Source organism: Rhea americana, unplaced genomic scaffold, assembly GCF_003343005.1.
Source record: "Rhea americana isolate MKP2758 unplaced genomic scaffold, rheAme1 scaffold_17, whole genome shotgun sequence".
In the NCBI taxonomy this organism is placed as follows: Eukaryota; Metazoa; Chordata; class Aves; order Rheiformes; family Rheidae; genus Rhea; species Rhea americana.
In genome coordinates this window covers 1,702,017-1,723,068 of record NW_028185816.1, presented here as the reverse complement: position 1 = coordinate 1,723,068, position 21,052 = coordinate 1,702,017, and the positions used below count along the sequence as shown (strand labels likewise).

The following is a 21,052-nucleotide window of genomic DNA, read 5'->3' as shown; positions in this document are numbered from 1 at the left end:
TGATGATACCAAGCTGGGAGGAGTGGCTGACACACCTGAGGGCTGTGCTGCCATTCAGAGAGACCTGGCCAGGCTGGGGAGCTAGGTGGAGAGGAACCTCATGAGGTTCAACAGGGACAACTGCAGAGTCCTGCACCTAAGGAGAAATAACCCCATGCATCAGTACAGGCTGGGGTCTGACCTGCTGGAGAGCAGCTCTGCAGAGAAGGACTTGGGAGTGCTGGTGAATGACAAGTTGACCATGAGCCAGCAATGTGCCCTTGTGGCCAAGAAGGCCAACGGCATGCTGGGGTGCATTGGGAAGACTGTTGCCAGCAGGTGGAGGGAGGTGATCCTGCCCCTCTACTCAGCCCTGGTGAGGCCTCATCTCGAGTCCTATGTCCAGCTGTGGGCTCCCCAGTACAAGAGAGACATGGAGCTACTGGAGAGAGTCCAGCGTAGGGCTACAAAGATGRTCAGAGGGCTGGAGCACCTGCCCTATGAGGAACGGCTGCAAGAGCTGGGCCTCTTCAGCCTGGGGAAGAGAAGACTGAGGGGGAATCTCATCAATGTGTTTAAGTACCTGAAGGGAGGGTGTCAAGGGGACAGGGACAAACTCTTTTCAGTTGTCCCGTGTGACAGGACAAGAGGCAATGGGCAGAAATTGAAGCACAGGAAGTTCCGCCTGACTGTGAGGGGGAATTTCTTCTCTATGAGAGTGACAGAGCCCTGGACCAGGTTGCCCAGAGAGGTTGTGGAATCTCCTTCTCTGGAGATCTTCAAGGCTGGCCTGGATGCAACCCTGTCTGACATGCTGTAGGTGACCCTGCTGAGCAGGGAGGTTGGACTAGATGATCTCCATAGGTCCCTTCCGACCTTACTGATTCTATGATTATATGACTCTATGATAACATAAAAAGAAAAAGCTAATGATAACATTATAGTTTTTCACTGGAACAGTAAAGTTAACAAGCAAAGTTTACAGATGCTTCTGAATTGAAGTTAATTTTAAAGGTGGAATAACACATTTCCACCTTTATGGTGGAAATAAATAAAGGTTTTCCACCTGGCTGTGGACATGTGAAGTACTATTTCTTTATGTAGGCCTGCCTTTATAGCAGCAGCTCAATCATCTGGGAATGCTGTACTAGTCTATCTGCAATCAAATGACATTGTACCTCATTCAGAAAGGCAGCATGGCACCGACTTACTCTTATTACAAAACAAACTGCAATTGTTAGACCTTGCTCCGGAAACAAAGGGCTGTTGTCTTCAGAAGAACAGTGAACTCTGGGCTGCTGCTCAGCCCCTGTCGTTCTTACTCTCATAGCAGCTGCTGGAAATCATAGCTTCTTCCTGATCTCTGCTGAACTAGCCCAATCAAAATAAAACAATAGAAGAAAGCAGACAGTATGTTAATGTTTTAAATTGGCATGTAACTTTTTGTTGTTACCCAGTTCTGCTTCTGAATACAAGAAGGTTACTGATCAGCAATTCCTTCAAGGAGAGTGTGACAGAAGGATTGAACCAAGTGTTGAGACAAGCCTTCAACCAAAATGCCAGCGCTCAGGTAAGCATGCTTGGTTTGCCTATGTGATCATGCTGAAACAGCTCTCACGCCAAGAGAAAATAATAAACTTTTATATTAAGAATCAGTGGCCTTGGTGCAGGTGGCAGCAGCGTTATTATGAGCTGCAGGCTTAGATATACTTGTTTCCACGTGGGCTGTCCTTCTTCCTTTCACTGAGCAGCAGCTGGTTTCAGTGTCCCTCCTATCTGTATTTACACCTTATTCCATCGCACTGCTGCAAACCATAAACAAATGAATATACGTGTTGCCTCTAAGCCTTATGAAACTAAGCAATTTGGCTTTGTCAAGTAGCAGGTATTTTTGGAGAGAGGTAGATACTAAAAGGACTGTGGTTGACTAGCTGCAGTGATGGCTGATGGGTCTCTGAGCTCCCCTCCTGGCTGCTTTCTCATTGTACGTAGTGCAGCAGTAGTTCCAGGCTAGGACTATTGCAGTTGCACTTAGGAAAAAGCCCTGACACACACAGGGCTTTGTTCTTGGTTTTGGGTCTGGGAGCATGACAACAAAATGGAACTACAGCTGAAGGAGAGCACAGCCAGAAGAGTATGGGAGTTACTGGAGGGGAGAAAGGTGAAGTGGAAGGCAGARTCTGAATGTTAGTAGATAACACAGTGACCCTCAGTGGCAAACAACAGCAGGGCATTCACACCTCCCAGACATATGGGTTCTCATGTCTAAATGCTTGTCACAGGGGATGCATAGCAGTTGGCAGCCTGGTTTTGGCTAGTGCTGCATTTGCCACCTTGCACTCCGTAGGTTGCCCTATGTCTTTTGTAATTTTGTATCTCACTTTGGATTCAGAATGCCCTCTTGGAGGGAAAAGCACTGTGCTTTTCTTATAGAGGAGGGTCCAACTCTGTCTGGACTCTCAAAATTTTAGGACCATTCTAAGGCTTTTGTTGTCTTATTTKAAAAAAATAGAAGGCGAAATGCAACTTTATTTTTGGTATGCTTTGAGAAATGACTGCTAACAGCAGTTTCCTCATTCTCCTGCAGTTCAGGAATGACTGGTTAAAAAAGTAAGCCAAGTGTTTCTGTGCTTAGCCTGGGTGAAGTGCAAGAACAGGCCTTGTAAATGGGATGTCACTGCTGTCAATCCATTCTTTGATTTGAAAACACAGTACCTGACAAGTTTAATTCCACAGGATGAAAATCCTGAGCAGAGAGAAAGCATGATTTGTTGAAAATAGAGAGACGTGTTCATCACTTTCCACTTAAATTGCATGAAACTGTGCAATGCTGAGTGCAAGACTAGACCAAAATAGATTTCTAGCACAATGTTGTATGTAAAGTAAGCTTCTGGTGATGGTAAGCAGGGGCTGATACAGAGAACTAGATTATCATAGGAGAAGTACTCATGAAGTAAGGGCAAATGTGATTTTACTCAAAATAGAGGGTATGAGGTTCACTTTTGTCCCCATGCTCTGTGACTGCAGTTTTAGATGATGTTAGCCAATTTGGGAATTGTAAATTCCTGAGGGTCTCAGAAGCTGCAATACAAACTGTCAAGTTTGTTCTGTTATTTGACAGAGCAGTGGAACAGKTTGCCCAGAGAGGTTGTGGAGTCTCCTTCTCCGGGGATATTCAAAGCCTGGCTGGATGCAACCCTGTCTAACGTGCTCTGGGTGGTCCTGCTTGAGTAGGAAGGTTGGACTAGATGATCTCCAGAGGTTGCTTCCACCCTTACTGATTCTATGATTCTGTGATTTTCCTCATTGTGTAAATCTGAGAGAGGTTGCCTTTTTTTAGCAAACAAACCCAGCTCAAACTTAGTGCAGAGGACAAGTTATAAGGCTTGAATTTCTTGGAAACTGTAGATTTTTGAGGTAAAAAATCAAGTTTCTGTTTTAGCTCACAGTGTGTTCGTTCTTGTGGTCTGTGATACAGGCAGTAGCTTAGCTATTAGAGAGAGTATAGGATAAATAGGATGTAACGGTCTCTTGAGGTTGAAGAATCAAATACTGGAAAATTTTACCCTTCCAAAAATATGTCAAACTTGCAAAGATAGATATATGCACAAATTCAATGAACTTAAGATTTGAAATAGATGATAGATGTTCTCTGGATTCTCTGTGTTTTTAGATTCAAAAGTAAAATGTCCTTATATATGAATGAGGCCCTAGCCTAAACTAGAGTCATGTGAGCTGTGGTAACAATACTGTAGTGCTTTAAATGGGAGCACATATTGCATGGGTTAGGACTAAAAGTCCCTAAGCAGTTCTACTAATACTATGTCTGATATCATACTTGCTGTTCAGGTTTACAGATCACACAAAAAAGTCCTGCAAGGGATTCATATTCATATCCAGATGAGAACTCTGGTTGAATAATAGTTAAATTGCAAACTAAAGAATTTTTTCCCCTGTGTGTTTTAGGTTGAAATCCTGGAACAATCAAATAACGTAACAATTGGTTACTATGTTACATGGGAAAGGCTGGTTTTCATGCCAGCTGCGGTAATTGAAAGGCTTATTGCTTATGGTATTAGCAATGCCACGGCAGACATAAAGCAGCATGTACCAAACCTTCAGTCTGTTGCTGTCCTGGCCTTGCCATGGAATCCCCTACCTGCATACCACTTCCAGCTGAAAACAGGTAAGCAATAGCCTGCCTGCTTGTGAGAACAGTTGCGTATTTTGTTAACAGGTCAGGCCATAAATGTTATGAGACTTCTCCCTCTCTTTGTCCTGTTTCCTCACCCTCTTGCTCCCTAGTGTAAGAGAAGAGCAGCAGGCAACAAGACAAGGCCTGTCATAGTTTCATGTGCCTGATCCCAGTAGAAGTGGGACTGCATTAAGTCCCTGTCATTTGGTGGACACTTCACCTCTGTTGGCACTATCGTGAAATGAAACGTTGTTACGTTAAGGATGAGTCAATCCAACGTGCTTAAATAATTTTTTAAACTAATGATTTGATTTCATTTGATCAAAATGAACTTTGCTCTACAGGTTATGTAGTAACCTGTGCATTTCTTTTGAGGAGGATCAGATGAGAAGCATGACTACATGATATAAATATATTGGTCTGGCTAGACCTATTTGATTTGATTTGAGTTTTAACCATCTAAACCTGGATTGTTTAATTTCTCTGTATCACTTTAGTGTATATCAGTTGAAGAGCAGTAGAAGAATGTAAGCTACAAGAAGGCAGAATAGTGTTCTGTGCGGGAAGCTTTCCCTGGATATGGTAAAAAGGAGAGCTTCAGCCCTAAAATTGGTCTCTAATAGGATAGGAGGAGTGTTACAATTCCAAATGATTGGCTCAGCCCTGTAAAACAACATATTCAATTGTAAAGAGATTTCTTATGTGTGCTCTCATGTATTTTTGTACTCATACATATTATAGTTACCAAGTTAAACATACTTTTTCTAGCACAAACAGAGTGAGAATCAATATTATGATTATGTCTTATAAGAAGCAATGACTTGCAAAATTTAAGAGTAAAACTACTGTTTTAGAATAGCTTTCACTTACTGCCTGTCTTTGAGTAAGTGTATGTACAGTGAACTGTGAACTGGTCTTATCGTCTTATGTATGGTAATAGAAACAATCTCTTGTTTCTATCAGGTCTAATAATACAATCCAGTCTTTGAATTTTATCTTAATTAAGGGTAGTTTACAATGGTGCTTAAACGTCATCTTTTGTGGCATTATTTTCACCTACTTAATTTGTAAATTGATCGTTTTCCTGTCAGACATTGCAAGCTATGTGACTAAGAATATTTTGTCTAAACACAAATACTTTTTTCCTTTTCTAGAGCTGCAGTTTGTGGGTCAAACCGACAATATACAGTCATGCAAATTTGTTCAGACCATGGAGCAACGATTACAGAAAGCATTTCAGGATGCTGAAAGAAAGGTCTTAAATACCAGCAGCAACTTAACAGTTCAGGTATAATGCTGCTCGCTTTGCCAGTGCTTGTTGTAAAATGCTCTGGGTTATTCTTAGCTGTGTGTATGCTTGTATTTCAACATAATGTCTTTGATAGCCACTATGGAAATAAGTTTATACTGTCATCTGAAATAGGATAGTTTTATGTATTGCAGGAAATCTTATAAATGCATAATTTATAGAAAATTGTTTTTTTTCTGAATATGAATTTTACTGTCTGCACAATCTTATCCTTTTGAGAAATACATTTACATTATTTGAGTGAAATTCAAATGAAAATGAAGTGTAAGATATTCCTTCAAATGTATCTTTTTACTGAAGTGCTATTTTAACAAATCAGTTGCTTTTAGTAAGACTATTCATCTATGAAGGTAGTGATATGCATAACTATATTGAAGATCTATACTAGTAGAATATATTTCTTTTTTTGTGCAGTCCAATTCCATACTTGCAAATTCAAACTCAGTACTGACAGGTTGATTTTTGCAAAACTTTGTATGTGCAGTGGGCCAGCACTCTTATACTCTGTGCCATACTTCAGGAACAAAAAAAAAGTCTCCTGTGGGTGATATTTTATGATATATACTTGACTTTTGATAAAATTCTGTATATGGACTTAGGATTCTGCGGACACCTAGACTTATGATTCTGCGGGCACCTAGACAATTTTGTAAAGATCCCTAGAAGAAGGCAGTAGTTGTGTGAGAGGGAGGTCCTGAAAGCAAACGATAAGCTAGGAGGTAACGGGCTAAAGAGCCTTCGTGGTAACGTATTCTGAAATGATCCCAGTACCACACAAAGGACTAAGTCAGTGCAACAGGAAATAGTGCGAGGGTCTTAGTTGCATTGTGAGCTGAGGAAAAGTTTTGGAACAGATGGGATCCTATTCAGAAAAGATGTGGTAGAACTAGAGGAGGTACAGAGAAGGGCAGCAAGTTGGATAAAAGGCATGAAACTACTTCCATACACAGTGAAATAAAACAGGCTCTGGTTCTTCAGCCTTGAAAAGGGCTGCTGAATAAAGCATGAATGGTATAGTGAATAGAGAATGATCATTTGCTATTTCCATAAGATTTAAACAAAAAGAAGAACCTTTTTGTGCAATGGATAACAACATCTTGAAGATATTTAGATGTAATTGGAGAGGAAGTATAAAAATTACAAAGAACAATTGGCCAAACATATAGAATAAAAATCCATCAATGCTTTCTAAACAAAAACATATGATTTATGGCTCAGAATGTTCCTCAGCTGTAAGCTAGGAGCTTTCAGTGCAGAAAGCAGCCATCTCTTGCTTGTTTCTGTGCTCTTTTCCAAGCATCTGCTCCTGGCCATTTGTAAGTGGATATCTGCAGACAGACTTTTGATCTGACCTATTGCTGTAGTTCTAAAGTTTTTATTATGTCATATTGTATGTTTTTGACCCAAATCATACAAATGAGGTAATTAAATAGTATACGTGAATGCTGAATGCTGTCAGGCTTACCTAAAGTGCCAATAACAGGAAAAAAAAAAATGTCCCCGGGAATGAGATTTCTGAGAAAACATATTTTCCAGTTCCTGCCCCATTTTTCCTCCTCCCTGCCTCACCCCCATTAAACTAGCATTTGAGGATCTGATCCAGCACTCAGTAAATATAATTGGTCATTAAATGTAGTGCTCATTGGCTCTCCAAAGAGACTAGTATAGACCTGAGGGGAGGAGAGCAGGTAGAAATTTGGTGTTAGGAAAGAAAGAGGAAATGTCTTTTCTTCTTATGGAAAAAGAAAAAAATCTAGATAACAACACTGGGAAGGCAGCAAAGGGAGCGAGACATACAGGCCTAACTTGTCTGTATCAGAAATGTTAAGCTTTTTTTCAGAGAATCATCCTGTTGCTCATCTTATAGTTCCTTTCAAGAAATGGGGAAAAAAAACTTCTTTAGCCAAACTGTGCCTTTTTGGCCTGCTGCTATTCTCCAATAATTCTTCATGTGCTAAGCAAAGAATTAAACTATCACAGACTATTTTACACAAGAACATTGAAAGAGCTGTGTCTAGTGAAATAGATTCCTGGATTGTTGAAGAAGATTTCCTGGTTTGTTGTTTGCATTTTTTTTTACTAACCTGAAACACAGCTATGCATTATTCTGCTTCTGTTTCAGATTTTGAATACCTCCAATGTCTCCCAAGCTGTCACTCTGTTTTATGTAGTCAGCAATCAAAGTACAACTCTAAATGGCACCATTTCCAGCAACCTTCTTAATCAGCTGTCAGCTGAATTAGTGGGATTCTATCTAACCTACCCCCCTCTCACCATTGCAGAATGTAAGTATGTACTTCTTTTTAAGATTAGCCAGCCCCATGCATTTGATTTGCAAGCACCATAAGCTTCCTCATGAAACTCACAGATTGTACTTTTTTGCTGACTTTACTTTACTTTTGTTGTTAAACAAAACAAAACAAACAAAAAAAGCCCTGCTTTTTTTTTTGCTCAGTCTACTTCAGTCTCTAGAAGTTGGCAGATAATTAAGAAACAACACATGTGTACTCTCAATTATAAACTGTGACAGATTCCAAACAGATTAAAATTTTTGTTTTATTTAAAACAAAAACCAGAATCTCCCCAATTCTCCATTTCAGAGAAACTTACTGCATCACATAAAGTTCATCTTCAGCACAGCCTTTAAAGGCGAAAGAATTAGACCCCGGTACTTGTTTCAGTGGGAGGACTTGGTAGCATGCTTTGGATGCTAGCACATTTGGATAGTGAGTGAGCTCTGTTTACAGATCTCCTTTTAAAAAGTTAGTGATTAAGTGTTCGCTGAACTTCATACTCCGCTTAGAATGTGATCTAAGCACAAGTGCTAGTAATTCACTTGCATTTTGATTATTGTGAGGAGTCAGACTGGCTACTGTGAGCTAGAGAAAGTTGTGCATCTGGGCAGCCTGTATGGCATATACGCGCTTTGACTCTCTTTGTATGCTAATTTCTCTAAATGAGTAAATAAACAGGACATTTGATTATGGGGATTTCTGTTTAATCTGCTTGTTAAATTCAGAATGTGAAATTAAGCTCACTGTAGAGACAAGTTATCCATTCAGTGGAAGAGATCCATGTTCGCTGAAAGTGGAAGGAGACAAAAAGACGTAATGGATACATTAGTGCCTGATAATGGACTTCAGTTAAGTAAGGTTTCAGCTGATTTTGCTGTGAGTAAATCTTCATGAGATACTCGTTAAATTTAAAATACTATGTTCAAATACATCTCATTAAGCTTCTAGTGGCCTTCAAATTCTCTGATAAGGCTGAAACAGTGACAAACTAATTTTTAATTTCACAAGTATTGAAATATTAAGTAAAGAATATAAAGCTAAGTATGCCTTTATGATCAGAATACTAAATTAAGTGGATTTGTAGCTCTAAGTAAAATCATTAAAGTGCTTGTTTATTTTCTGGTTGTAAGAGACTGTTGAAAAGTGAGCACTAAGGAAAATATGTTACCTTTTTGACTAGTCTGCCTTACAAACAGACCAACAGCAGAATAATTATCTTGTGCCATATTTGATCAGTTAGTTGTACTATGAATACTCTGTCTATTAGTAAGTGATCACTTTCCAGTGCGAGTGGGTCAGGGATCCCGGTTAACTCTGGTGATTATGCAAATTCTCATAAAAATAGAAGCATATACAACCAAATGACTGTAGTTGAAACTGTCAGGTGATGAATTATGACACTGCATTAGGCTGTTTTTGAATCCGATTTTCTATCAAAGGACAAGATAGACATCTTTGGATTAGCTTGCATTTTTATCAGCTCTTTGCATAGGCAAAGGGAGGTGGAGGAAGGTTGTTGACAAATGTTTTTTACAGGGACCTAGAAAGGGTTATAGACCATTCACTATGCGACTCTCCTTTTTGTGACTGACACACAAGCATGTCAGAGGACGGCCCTGTGTGTAGGGCTTGTCTTCACATGCTGTCTAAGAGTCCAAGCTGAAAGCTCTGGTGTGTTTTGATTATGGCTCTGCTCTGTTCAATATTTTGGCCTCTGAAGCGACAGAAAAGGATTATGGTGCTTTTCACAAAAGCTGTATAGGAATGTACCTGCTAGTGAGGAGTTGTGCAAGTTATTTGTCACACAGTCTCATGTGGTATTGCAGTTCTTTGCTGTTCCCAGGACATGATTAATTGACACGATAGAGTCTTCAGCTAGTGCTCCTTTAACAAGTAATGGCTTATATTTCATGTTGAAGTCCTTGGTTATATTCCTAGCACAGCAGGTATACAGCAGACTTAATGTGTGCGTAGTATTTATGGCTTCAGATCAATAGTTTGTGTTGTGAAAATGTTTACTTAGAAAAGTGTTTGATGCTTATTCATGTGGCAGTGCAGTGGCTTTAGTTTTTCAAACAGATATTGATGTCATTTTCAGAATACATCATTTCCCAGTAGACTCTTGCAGCTCTTTCAAAATCTTTACAGTCTATCATAGAAATGCACAGCTAAAAACGTACAATGAAATTCCTTCTCAAAAGCATTTACTCTGCATAATCTGATGTTTTACATTGTTTACTGTTTCAGGTCRCTTTGGAATTTTAAAAACATAAGGTGGCTAAATATAAGTGCATCAACATGAAAAGCATGGATATTTTCTGAATTAAGTTCCAAGCATTAATGTTCTCCATATTGTGTAATTCTGTTGAAAAAAGTGCTGATCTATATAATGAACTAACACCATACTGAATTTTACAGCCTAATGCACTTTTTTGAGATGAAAAAGTTGACAAAACCCATCAAAATTAGCAAACATAAGTTTCTCACAGATGTTAGTACATATGGTAGTGATACCTTAAATGATGCAGTAGAATGTCATGCTTTCAATATATATGTGCTACACTTTAAGACAGTTTTCACAGTTTTGTTAATCTCACTTATAATTCATATAATAAATCTAATTCCAAAAACGTACATATATGTATATATTAATGTATTTTTGTATACATATGTGTGTGTCTGTGTGTGTATGTATGTATACATACGTGTGCATATGTAAACACACGCACAACTGTATGGATTCTCATTTTACTTATATTCTATAGATTATTATATGTGCATTTCTATGTTAGTTTTTTCAGAAGCCAGTAGAAGGTGTTCCTATTCCCTCTGTTGCCCGGCACTCTGAGATGGATGTGAAATGTCCTTGGTTAGAAACATAACATGACACTTTCTGGTAGATCAGGGTGATGAACCTTCTGCAGATAAATTAGAATGTGGAGATGCCCTCTGTGGGTGGTGGAATCTGATCCTTGTTTATTACCTTGGGATCAAATTGTGGCCTGGCTTAAGTAAAGATTAAGTCATAGAATCATCATAGAATGTTGTCACGTTTTCCATAAATGTTTACTCAAAGGGAGAAAACAGCAGACATATAAAACATATATACAGATATATTACRTATGACCTTTAGCCATGGGCAATCTTTGGCTTTGCCCCAATGTTCTAGCCTATATTTTTGCAACAGAGGATACATGGTCTACTTTGTACAGCGCTCCTACTGTTTACACTTGATTTCTGCTCTCTCAGACAAAAGAGAAATTGTGATCCTGACATCATATTATGCCTCTGTATTTCCTCCTAGGTTGAGAAATAATGTGCTATCCCCTGTACAGTGTTCACAGAAAAACCATAGCTCAATTTTATTTATCAGTGTTTGTTCGACCCAATAATTTGGGCACATGTAATGTATAGGGTGTTGGAATATTATGAAATAACTTCAACTTTTATTTTAAAGCTCTGGAGTATCCAAACCTTGATGTCTCAGAGTCAACTAGAGACTACTGGGTGATTACAGGTATCTTTTAATCTCTATCCCTCTTCTATGCACTTGAGAGAATAATTGTTAGTGATCAATTCTATAAACATGTTTGTACAGTAATTTTACACACAAATAAATACCTGCCCACTGAACACTTCTGCTGGGTTCCAACTGGACTAAGTATTTAAGGTTACTCTTGGACATAACTGTGATTTATTGTTCTGAACAGAGGTGTTTCCTGAGTCTAGCACTTACCTCAGAATTCATGCCACTTTGGGCTTAAGCACTTATGAGAGCAACATTGTCTTTTCAGAGTTTTAAAACAAAAATGAGCCCCTTCCAACTTTTTCTAGGACTTGGATTTAAATCTGAAATCCAAAGAGGATTGTAGATATAACACAGGAAGACAAGTGATCTGTTGAACGCAGTAAAGTTTGTTATGATTCACTGGCTGGGTCCAGGAATTTCTGCATCTTTCACCTGAAGTACTAAACACATAACTTCATGGAAAAGAAGACAGAGAGAATGCTAATAGATTTCAGAATACTTTTTTGGCAAAATCATTTTGCTGGTATCACGTTCCTATTCACAATCATTTTGACTTTAGAAGTGGTAAGCAGGCAAATTCAAGACCCCTTTCCCAATCTTTGTATCCATAGAGATCAAGGTCTCTCTAATCAATGTGTCTACATCTGGAATTGTTTATGCCCAGGAATGCAAAAGAAAAGGAGCCTGACATGAAATACATCAAAATTTTTAGTGTATTTCCAGTATCCAATGTGATTTGATACCTGTTATATCTATTTATATTTTTGAGATTAAAAATACATGTATGTGGAGATTATCATCCTCTGAAGGAAATGGTAAGGTTTCTTCCCATTTGCATCCCACCAACCTGATACTACATTTCTTGCCTATGTACACTCACTGTAATGGAGTATTGTTGATGTTACCATGGACATTTTTTTCAAAAGAAATCAATATACTCCCAAAAGAATTTTTAAGTAATATCAAAAAAATCACACATTTGTATGAATTAAATTAGCATGCCATCTCACTTATTTTTACTTTATTTAAATTCAATGTCTTTGATTTTCTATTCATTCACACTTGGGAAATGTCTATTCACAAATGTTTTTTATCAGTGTTCAGTGCTCTCAAACATAGAATATTTTATTTCAGACTGACCTCTACAAAATTCTACCTTCAGATTTCCAAACTGCTGGGTGAAAAACTTCTATTTAACAGAGTCACCTAACTATTCTTTTGATAAGCATAAAAACAGACAGCTCTCAAACTGGTTTTCACTTGAGGGCTTACTTTTATTTTACRTTGAAGATCATAGATTAGGTCCTTCTCAAAGCCATTTTGGTAAATAGAAGACCAAGAATATTGGAGTATTTTATTCTTTGAGTGTAGAAACATCATTCACAGATCATCTGAGAACAGTGCAGCGAGCTAAACACAAGCACATTATACCCCCATAGGAATTACTGGGGGGATGAAACAGTATCCAGTTATAATATGTGTACTAAGCTACTTAGTACATCAGTGTCACAATAGCCCTGAAAACCGTGTGTTCTTAGTCTGTCTATGTAAGATGTGCTGATATGTTATTTTCTCCATTCCCACAGTTATACAAGGGGTAGATATTACATTACTGGGACTGAACAATCAGAGCTTCGCAAGATTAATGGAGCAGCGTTTGGCCCCACTCTTTATGATGTCCCATCAACAAGGAAGAAGATTTAAACGTGCCACTACTGTGGGCAGCTACACTGTGCAGGTGGTCAATAGGACATAGATTGCATCTAGATAAGTTTTGAAAAAGGCTTCGTTTGCATATGTACTGCCTAAATTTGTATGAAAATGTTTATCTGGATTGAGATTTCCTGTCCTTTTTCATAAATACCAAAGCAGTGAGCTCAATAGGCGTGTCATTGCTGATGAATTTCTTTTTCTAGAATCAGCCATGTTTCTRTGTGCTTCATCTTTTGTTCTCATTAGTTAATCAGTGTTAATAAATATTTTCTCTTGGTTTAGTATGAAGATTGATACAATCAAGGTACGTAAGTGTAAATAGTCTCATATTCAACATAACTATATGTTCTGGTTTTTGTTCTTAGAACTCTTCCGCTGTAGAGGTAACTCACTAGAAGCTAGAACTCCAGAACTCTCTCTCTTTCTCTTTTTTTTTTTTTTTTTACTTTTTATTGAATATAATATGACAGAGTCTTTATACAGTGTTAGTCTTCAGGTCTCATGGCCACAGATCACACTCTGAAATAGGATTTTGAGCCCTGAGTGGTTTATTAAATGCCTTTCTCTTTCTCCTATTTAGCAGTATCTCAAAGTCTTTTTTTCTCTCTAATTTAGTCAACTGTTTCTAGTTGTGGCAGTTCAAACTGGATCTGTTTCCAGAAACTGCTTGTCAGGTTACTGCTCTTTTCCTTCAGTTTCATGTTGTTTTTCAAGACTTACTTATTTTGAGATATAAAAACAAATTATTATTCTTCTAAAATGCCCCCAATTCTGTGCATTCTCAAGCTGAAAGAATTTTAAAATGAAGGTACACATTTTTATTTGCTGAAAATATGAACTTTTGTAAGATTTTCCGTGAAAACAGGACATATTTTATTCCATGACATAATGGAGGAAAATGACAAAATTCCTTTTTCCCCTCTCGTCATTAGAAGTGTTTGATATTTAACTCTATCGTCAAAAAAAGATAGAGGTGCACTTCAAAAATTCCACTGATGTTCTACAGAATAAAATCGAAAGAGCATCATTCTTTTTAATAATAGCCTAGCTTGCAAGTAATGAGTATAGAAATAAAATGTGAGGGGGATTTTTCAACTGCAATATGCCAGTAAACCGTATTTCTCCACATAAGGACAGAATTTTAAAGATCCTCCCTTTACAGAAGACTGCAATGTCCAAACATTTGATCCTTTCCTCCTTTGTGCACTGCATGCTTTTCCTAATATAGGAAATTATCCCTTTTACATTGGGATTATGTTTAAAGATTTTTATGAAGGCAGTCAGTGCTTGCTAATCTGCATAGACTAGGCTGTAAAGAGGAGAAGCCCTGATCCTATGAGAGTATCTGCATGGAGCTTATGCTATATGGGATCTGATGGACTTCAAGGAGTTCTGTGTGTGTACTGCCTTCAAGTAGCTTCTTGCAGGCTTTGATCTACTGCAGTGGTATAATACAAAGAGAGCTTATTTCTCTTTCTCTCATTCTTTTTTCTGAAAGATGGTAAAAATCCAGCGTATTCCAGGACCCAAAGAGCCGGCTGAACTGACATACTATGCTTTATACAATGGGAAACCTTTGCTGGGTACTGCAGCTGCCAAAATTTTGAGTACCGTTGACTCACAGCGCATGGCCTTGACACTAGGTTATGTTATTCAAGTTCAAGCTGATCGTAAGAATCCTTTCAAAATTTTTCTGTTTCAGTCTTTTTTTTCTCTCTGAAAAAAAAATATAGGTGTGGGAGTCTCTGTTGATCACACAGGAAGAAAACATACAGAAAGAGAAATTACGACATTAGGTAGCCAAGCTTTATGGGGGTGGTTCCATTGTGTAGTGGTTCTCACATCTGCTTTACAGGCAGAAGGTCCTRGGTTCAAGCCCCAGTGGAAGCAGCACCAGGAAATCTTTGGGATGTTGGACTAGATGATCTCCAGAGATCCCCTCCAACCTTGCTGATTCTGTGTGATTCTCAGACTGTAATATTTGAAAAGCAGGAGACATAGTTCCTGCTCTATAACCTCTATAGTTCCTTATGGGAAAATATCAATTATTTTCATTTTGGACACAGTATTTGTATTTTTTTCTTTGTATTTTGCAAGGAATATATTTTATGCACACTTCAGTTTTGTTCATTATAATTTCTGTTACAGCAGCACAAAAAGTTCTGCACCAAACAGTAAGAAAAGACACCTATCCTCAGGAGCTTATATTTGGGTTAGACAGACAGATGAATAATAAAAATATTGATGTTCCTGTTTCATAGATGAGAGACTGAGCAAAATGAAAGACTTGCTTCAAAATCAACTGAAGTCCTATTGCTCTAAATGAACCATGATTTTGACTTATTCAAGGTCACACTGGAAACTGGTGCCTGAGTTAAAATTTTAAACTAGGATTCCTAAGCATTTGTCATTATTAGCCATAAAGTCATCCTTTCCTTTACATTTTCTAGAAATAATAATAGATTTTCAACAACTGGTTTCAACACTACAACAGTCTAATTAAAATTAATGTTGTCCAATAAAATTCAGTTTCTCTTTCCTTCCCCCAAGAAAGGATAGCCCTTTCATTCCCAAACTACGAGTTCAGAGTCAATAATTTAAAATTATACAAGTTGATTGAAACATGAACCTTGAACAGGAACTTAAACCTTGACTTTAGCTTGGCTTTTTGGAGATTTACAAAGCATACAGTTGCTGTTGCACTGTGTGCAAAATATGTATTTAATGGTGCCATTCCTACATAGACCAATGAATTGCACTGGCTTTGCAAATAGTTGTGGATATAAAAAAAAAAAAAAAAAGGCTCGAGCTTTAAACAGACTTTCAGCTAGCTTTCATAACTGCTGTTGAACAAGATGATACGTATTTGAAGTCTGACCCTAAAAGACGCTAAGTGCCTTTGACAGCTAATAAGCTCAATGACATTTGGAAGCAGTAGTCCCCTGGGAAATGGAAAGACTGTTTTACATTGTTTTTTCACAATTGCCTGTCCATGCCAGCAACCAGTAGCATAGGAAAATATTTTAAACGGAGAAAGCATAGTGAACTTAACAAAGTGTTTCTTTAAAAGAGATTTCAGAATCATAATGTGATTATCTGTTGCTTTTCATGAAAGAAATGAATTGAGAGAACAGTATTTGTGTTACAGGAAGTTCTCTCACGTGTATGCCAATTGAGAATGCATAGTAAGAGATTTTATTCTGATAAAATAGAACCTAAAACATTTTAGCACCATTGCATTTCTGAAATGTACCTTTTTCCTGGTGCCATTATTAAAATATCTGCAAATAGCTCTTTCCGGTTTTGTCATTTCCCCTCCTCTGGAAATGATAGACTTGATTTTGAGCTTAACTATGACAGAGTATTTCTAGAAGACAAGAGGAGCATTTTCTTGTCCCCCCACTGATGTTAATAATAACTAATAGTGTGTTTAGTTTCGTTGTCTGTTAAGGAGTTGGGCCAATTTACCCTAGATGAGTTAGTAATTCTATGACACTAGATATGGATTCTGTATTTATACTTCTAACTCACGTACTACCTTATTATGGGCTCTTTTTACTTTTGAAAAATAAGTAAGGATGTGTTACTTACACCTTATTTTGCTTTTTCTGTAAAAGAGCCATTTAAGTAGTATCTAACATATTATCTAATGTCTAAACTTGGGAGATGATGGCTGCTTTTGCAGCTGACTGTAACTAATTGAGAGAAGAGACCTCAAAGATTTATGAATTGAGCAGTGTTAGATGTTGCTGATTTTTTTTATTTTTTTACTTAAGAAGACCAAAGATACTGCTAAATTAAAAACAGTCCTTTTATACTAATTGTTAGTGGAGGCAGTTGAAGACTGTGTTGGAAGCAATTGGAATACATCTTGCTTACACAGTAAAAGAAAGGAATACTAATATTATTCTCTAATTTTCTGTAGCTGTTGTGAAAAACCCACCGAACAACCTGTGGATCATTGCTGCAGTGCTTGCTCCCATTGCTGTGGTTACAGTTATCATCATTATCATTACGGCAGTTCTGTGCAGAAAGAACAAGAGTGACTTCAAACCAGATACCATGATGAACCTGCCTCAGAGAGCTAAAGTGAGTGACTAATCTGCAGATCAAGGCATTTATTTGTTTTCTGAAGTTTTAATTCTACAGATTCTTTGCTAATATATTTGAAGAACATTTAGAATTCAGATGATCATTACTCACAGGTTGGATTTTTGTACTTCTGTACTCTGTACTTCTGTATCCTATCACAGTAGCTACCCTTCTGTTTTCCTTAGGACTCATCAAATTCCTTCACAGCTTGTTACTTACTACACGGAATAGCTGTTACGCAGTGGTGTAAGGCAATTACCCATTAAGACTAAGTATGCTTTATTCAGAGTGTTTGAGTTGGATTTATTTGGGGCATTTGCTTCCTTCATGAAGTTGAGATGCAAATGAGGAAACGGAGTATCACACCTAYCTCTTTTTTTAATAACATTTCTCCCTTAGGACCTCATTCTCAGTTCCACAGCTTGAGCTTCTCCTTCATGTTCCATGTGACTATAGGTGAAGTTCTGTGTTTCAGCAGTAGTCCAGACCTAGTCCTAATGAGAAGCATCCTGTCCAGTTGGTAATTCAGAAAAGACATGCTTTGAATTTTTCAGAAATTTTTTCCCACTGCTATTTCCCTTTTAGAAGCTTTGAACTTTCTAACTCACTAGTGAATATTGTTGTATTTAAACAATCATATTTTCCTTATGCTTACTAACCCATATCAATTACAAGAATTTTTTGCAAATCAAGCACCTCTCCAGTTTGTTTCTCTCTTTCTAACAGAAAAATATTCCAGAACACTTATTTGTCCCTATAATGAAACAAAGTTTACCTTCTCAAGGAACAGGATATATTGCTGTTAAATAGCTCTTAGACTGGGCAAGCCGAAGTTAGAAGTTTTTAGCCTACAAAGCATATAAATGTAAATCATACTGTTTCTTCTTCCTTCTGGTTGTCTTTGCTCTTTTCTGTTGGCATGGGATAAAATGATAAAATTTTTCTTTGGCTTCTTATTGCTGTAGACAGCAGGATTCTTGTGATTTCAGCTCTGCTACTTGCGCCAAAAAATGTAGATGGGAAGGAGAGCTGAGGGAAGGCATAATTCATATGACAGCTCTTTCCTCCTCATCTTAGGTTAGTAGCAGATGGGTGGGTGTAGCTGGTTGCAGTTGAAAACATACATTTGTATCAGCTGGTCAAAAATAATACAAAAAAGACAATTCTATTTCAGTTCCAATATGCTGATCCATTTTGCCTGTGTTATCAACTTGGTATTAAGACTAGATTGGAAAAAGTGAAACAAGCAATATCACAAACACCAACAAAAATGAATACCACTGCAGTGATATCATATACAGTCTCTCTGAAGCCTCTAAAATGCATATCATCCTTTGCTTGGAACCACTACAAATACCATAGACCACTTAATTCTTCTTATATACCATCTTAGTTCCAGCTAAAGGACAAAGTGGGACTAAATTTGTACATTGTTTTGAGCTGGCAGTCATTACCAGGTGCTTTTTACCTGAGAAAAAAGATGCGATTTAAAATAAGGCTGCTGATTGATGCTACAACAGAGAAAGAACTTTAATGTCTTTCAGTGTTCCACAGTTGTCTTCATTCCAAAAAAAAGAGAAAGTCAAATTTTGACTTTCCCTGAGAAACTAGATTTAATCAGTCTATAATTTATGTGGTCAGGCTGCAACCTGTTCAGTCAGACTATGTTTATGTTAGCAAGCAATGTAGTCAAATAGAAGTTGGATCTGTAGAACAACACAATTGGTGCTGAGCTCCTAGCATCCACTCTGTACTCATTTCAGGATATTTTACTGAAGACTTGCTCTAGTCTGTTTTCAGGGACTGAGTGCCTGATAGTGACTGGAATGCTGTTGGTGCTCTTCTGGAGCACATTTCCATTTCAATTTAATCTGAAAGGAAAGCCATGAGCTCAGAGATCACTGTATTATGGGAACCAAAGCATGGTCAGTGGAGGTAATTTGGAGATTCATTTCAAAAGTGCACTCCTGATCCAAACTAAAATGCTAGTATAGCTCTACCTTCAGATCAATTTTGGCATATTTTTTGAATTCATAAAACACAATTTGATTCACTACATAGAATGTGATGCATTTCAAAATAAAAGGAAAATTGATTAGTTTACTTTCACAGGGCTAGCTCCATCAAAAAGGTTCAACCAGATCTTGTTCAAGGTGTATACTGATTTGTGGACTGTGGAAGATAAATTCTGGAGCAGGATGGGAATGGACTGATTTTGTCTTTCCTCATTTTAGCATCTTAACTTAAAATAATGTGAAGAAATGTATTCTGGAAAGATAATAAAATAAGGTCATTTTGAAGAGAATAATTTTGTTTTTAATTCTAACGTTAGTATCAGGAAGAGCAATAACAATAAAAACTAATTGCTACATTTCATGCAGTTTGGCAATACAAATAACTGATGAGGATGTATCTACATCATATTTAAAACTAATATATTATATTTCATTGCTTATAAAAGTGCCTGAGACTACTTGATTAATGCTGAATTTTTTCTGTAAATGGAATTACAGCAGAGTGATTTTTAGTTTTAGAAACAGAATTTGCTGTTGAGTTATTGAAGTAGTTTTCTGCCRCATTTTGAATATCCAATATACTGAATAGACAGGAAAAGAAAACATTATGGGACCCATGCAYACGTGGATTTCAGCTGTTTCTGTTTCTAGTGGTGCTGTTTTATGTGCTGTGACTTCAAAAGTCTTGTGTCAAGGGAACCAGCAGAGCGGAGCTGCCTGTTTCTTGCTGCAGTCCTGTTGGTGCTGCGAGCAGAGGGCCGCTGCAGCGCCTTGCAGGGGGGAGCTGCCTGCCACATCGCCGCGGGGACCCTCCGCTCTCGGTGGGATTAGATGCATGAGCCCAGCACAGAGGGGTAATGGACTGTTTAGCATTAAATCTCGTTCTGCAGACGGGCAATATAATATAACAGCAGAATTGCTGCCTGTGCTTAGTAATATAGGAATGACTTTTAGTTGTAAGAGACTGAAGGCTAAATAAAYAAAGTTTAAAAAATGGCCTCTTGTGAACAGTGTAGTTTATAGTATCCTTCTTAGGAACTGTTACATTCTGAACTGAATGGATTTAGCAGTCAGTAATATCTGTGCTAGGCTGAAGGGAACAGGCACTGTTACTGTTTTTTTCAATTGACTCACAAGTTCTAAAATTAAATAAGTGTAAATTCAACTAGGTGGAATTCTGATGGGAATTTATTTTAATGTTCTTTCAACAGTGCTTTTACTTTGAGATACTGTTTTACTTTGAGGTTTTGGGTAGATGTTAGTTTTTCTCTCTCTTTGTGATTCACARCATACTTTTTTAAAAACTGTAATCTTTTTTGTCACCTTTCCTTTCTTTTAGAACATAAGGGAATAAGCTTACAGGTAAATAGAGATAAGATCTGCAGTCTAAGTCCCTCAAGCAAAAGCAAATACTGCATACCATGAGAAAACAACCACTATCAATTTGATAAAGGACACAAGAAAAAAAGACCAGAGAAACTACGTGTACATGGGCATATATAGAGAGAAACAGGCTGTTTTTTTTTTTTTTTTTATCATCATTACAAGGAAAAAGTGCCAGAAATAACTCCCTATATTCATTCTGCCTTTTTTCTGGCAATGTAATTTAAAGGTCCGATCATCCATTTATAATTTCAAAAGCAATATTAAATCTCACTAATTCTGTCCYTTTTCAATACTGTGGTCCTACTGGACACCTATCTTTGCGGTGGGGTGTGTTATAGCAGTGCCTGATCGTGATTTAGCCTTGCCAGTTTCCTTTAGGGTGGTAAAGCCACCAGATGGTCCTGTGGCCTTTTACTGAGCAGAGTTCCAAGATCAAATCTTATTTAAGACAGTGTGCCTGCTGATGAGGATGGCTTTTTCAGCTCTTCCTTTAATGCAGTTTATTCCTAGACATGGTGGTGGTAAGTAGAACTTACATTT

At 37.6% G+C, this 21,052-nt stretch overlaps 2 protein-coding genes across 2 annotated transcripts in view; both read left to right on the top strand.

The window, feature by feature from the left end:
* The window catches only part of HIPK3 (homeodomain interacting protein kinase 3), a 413,563-nt gene that overhangs the window by 179,310 nt on the left and 213,201 nt on the right, over positions 1–21,052 (top strand). The window lies entirely within an intron of this gene.
* Positions 1–21,052, top strand: part of KIAA1549L (KIAA1549 like) — a 69,245-nt gene that overhangs the window by 2,619 nt on the left and 45,574 nt on the right. The window contains exons 2-9 of the mRNA XM_085300848.1: positions 1,437–1,549; positions 3,946–4,165; positions 5,329–5,462; positions 7,606–7,768; positions 11,235–11,294; positions 12,893–13,044; positions 14,518–14,689; positions 16,945–17,108. Of these exons, the coding sequence (XP_085156974.1) occupies positions 1,437–1,549; positions 3,946–4,165; positions 5,329–5,462; positions 7,606–7,768; positions 11,235–11,294; positions 12,893–13,044; positions 14,518–14,689; positions 16,945–17,108 (1,178 nt within the window). The remainder of the gene's footprint in view (positions 1–1,436; positions 1,550–3,945; positions 4,166–5,328; positions 5,463–7,605; positions 7,769–11,234; positions 11,295–12,892; positions 13,045–14,517; positions 14,690–16,944; positions 17,109–21,052) is intronic.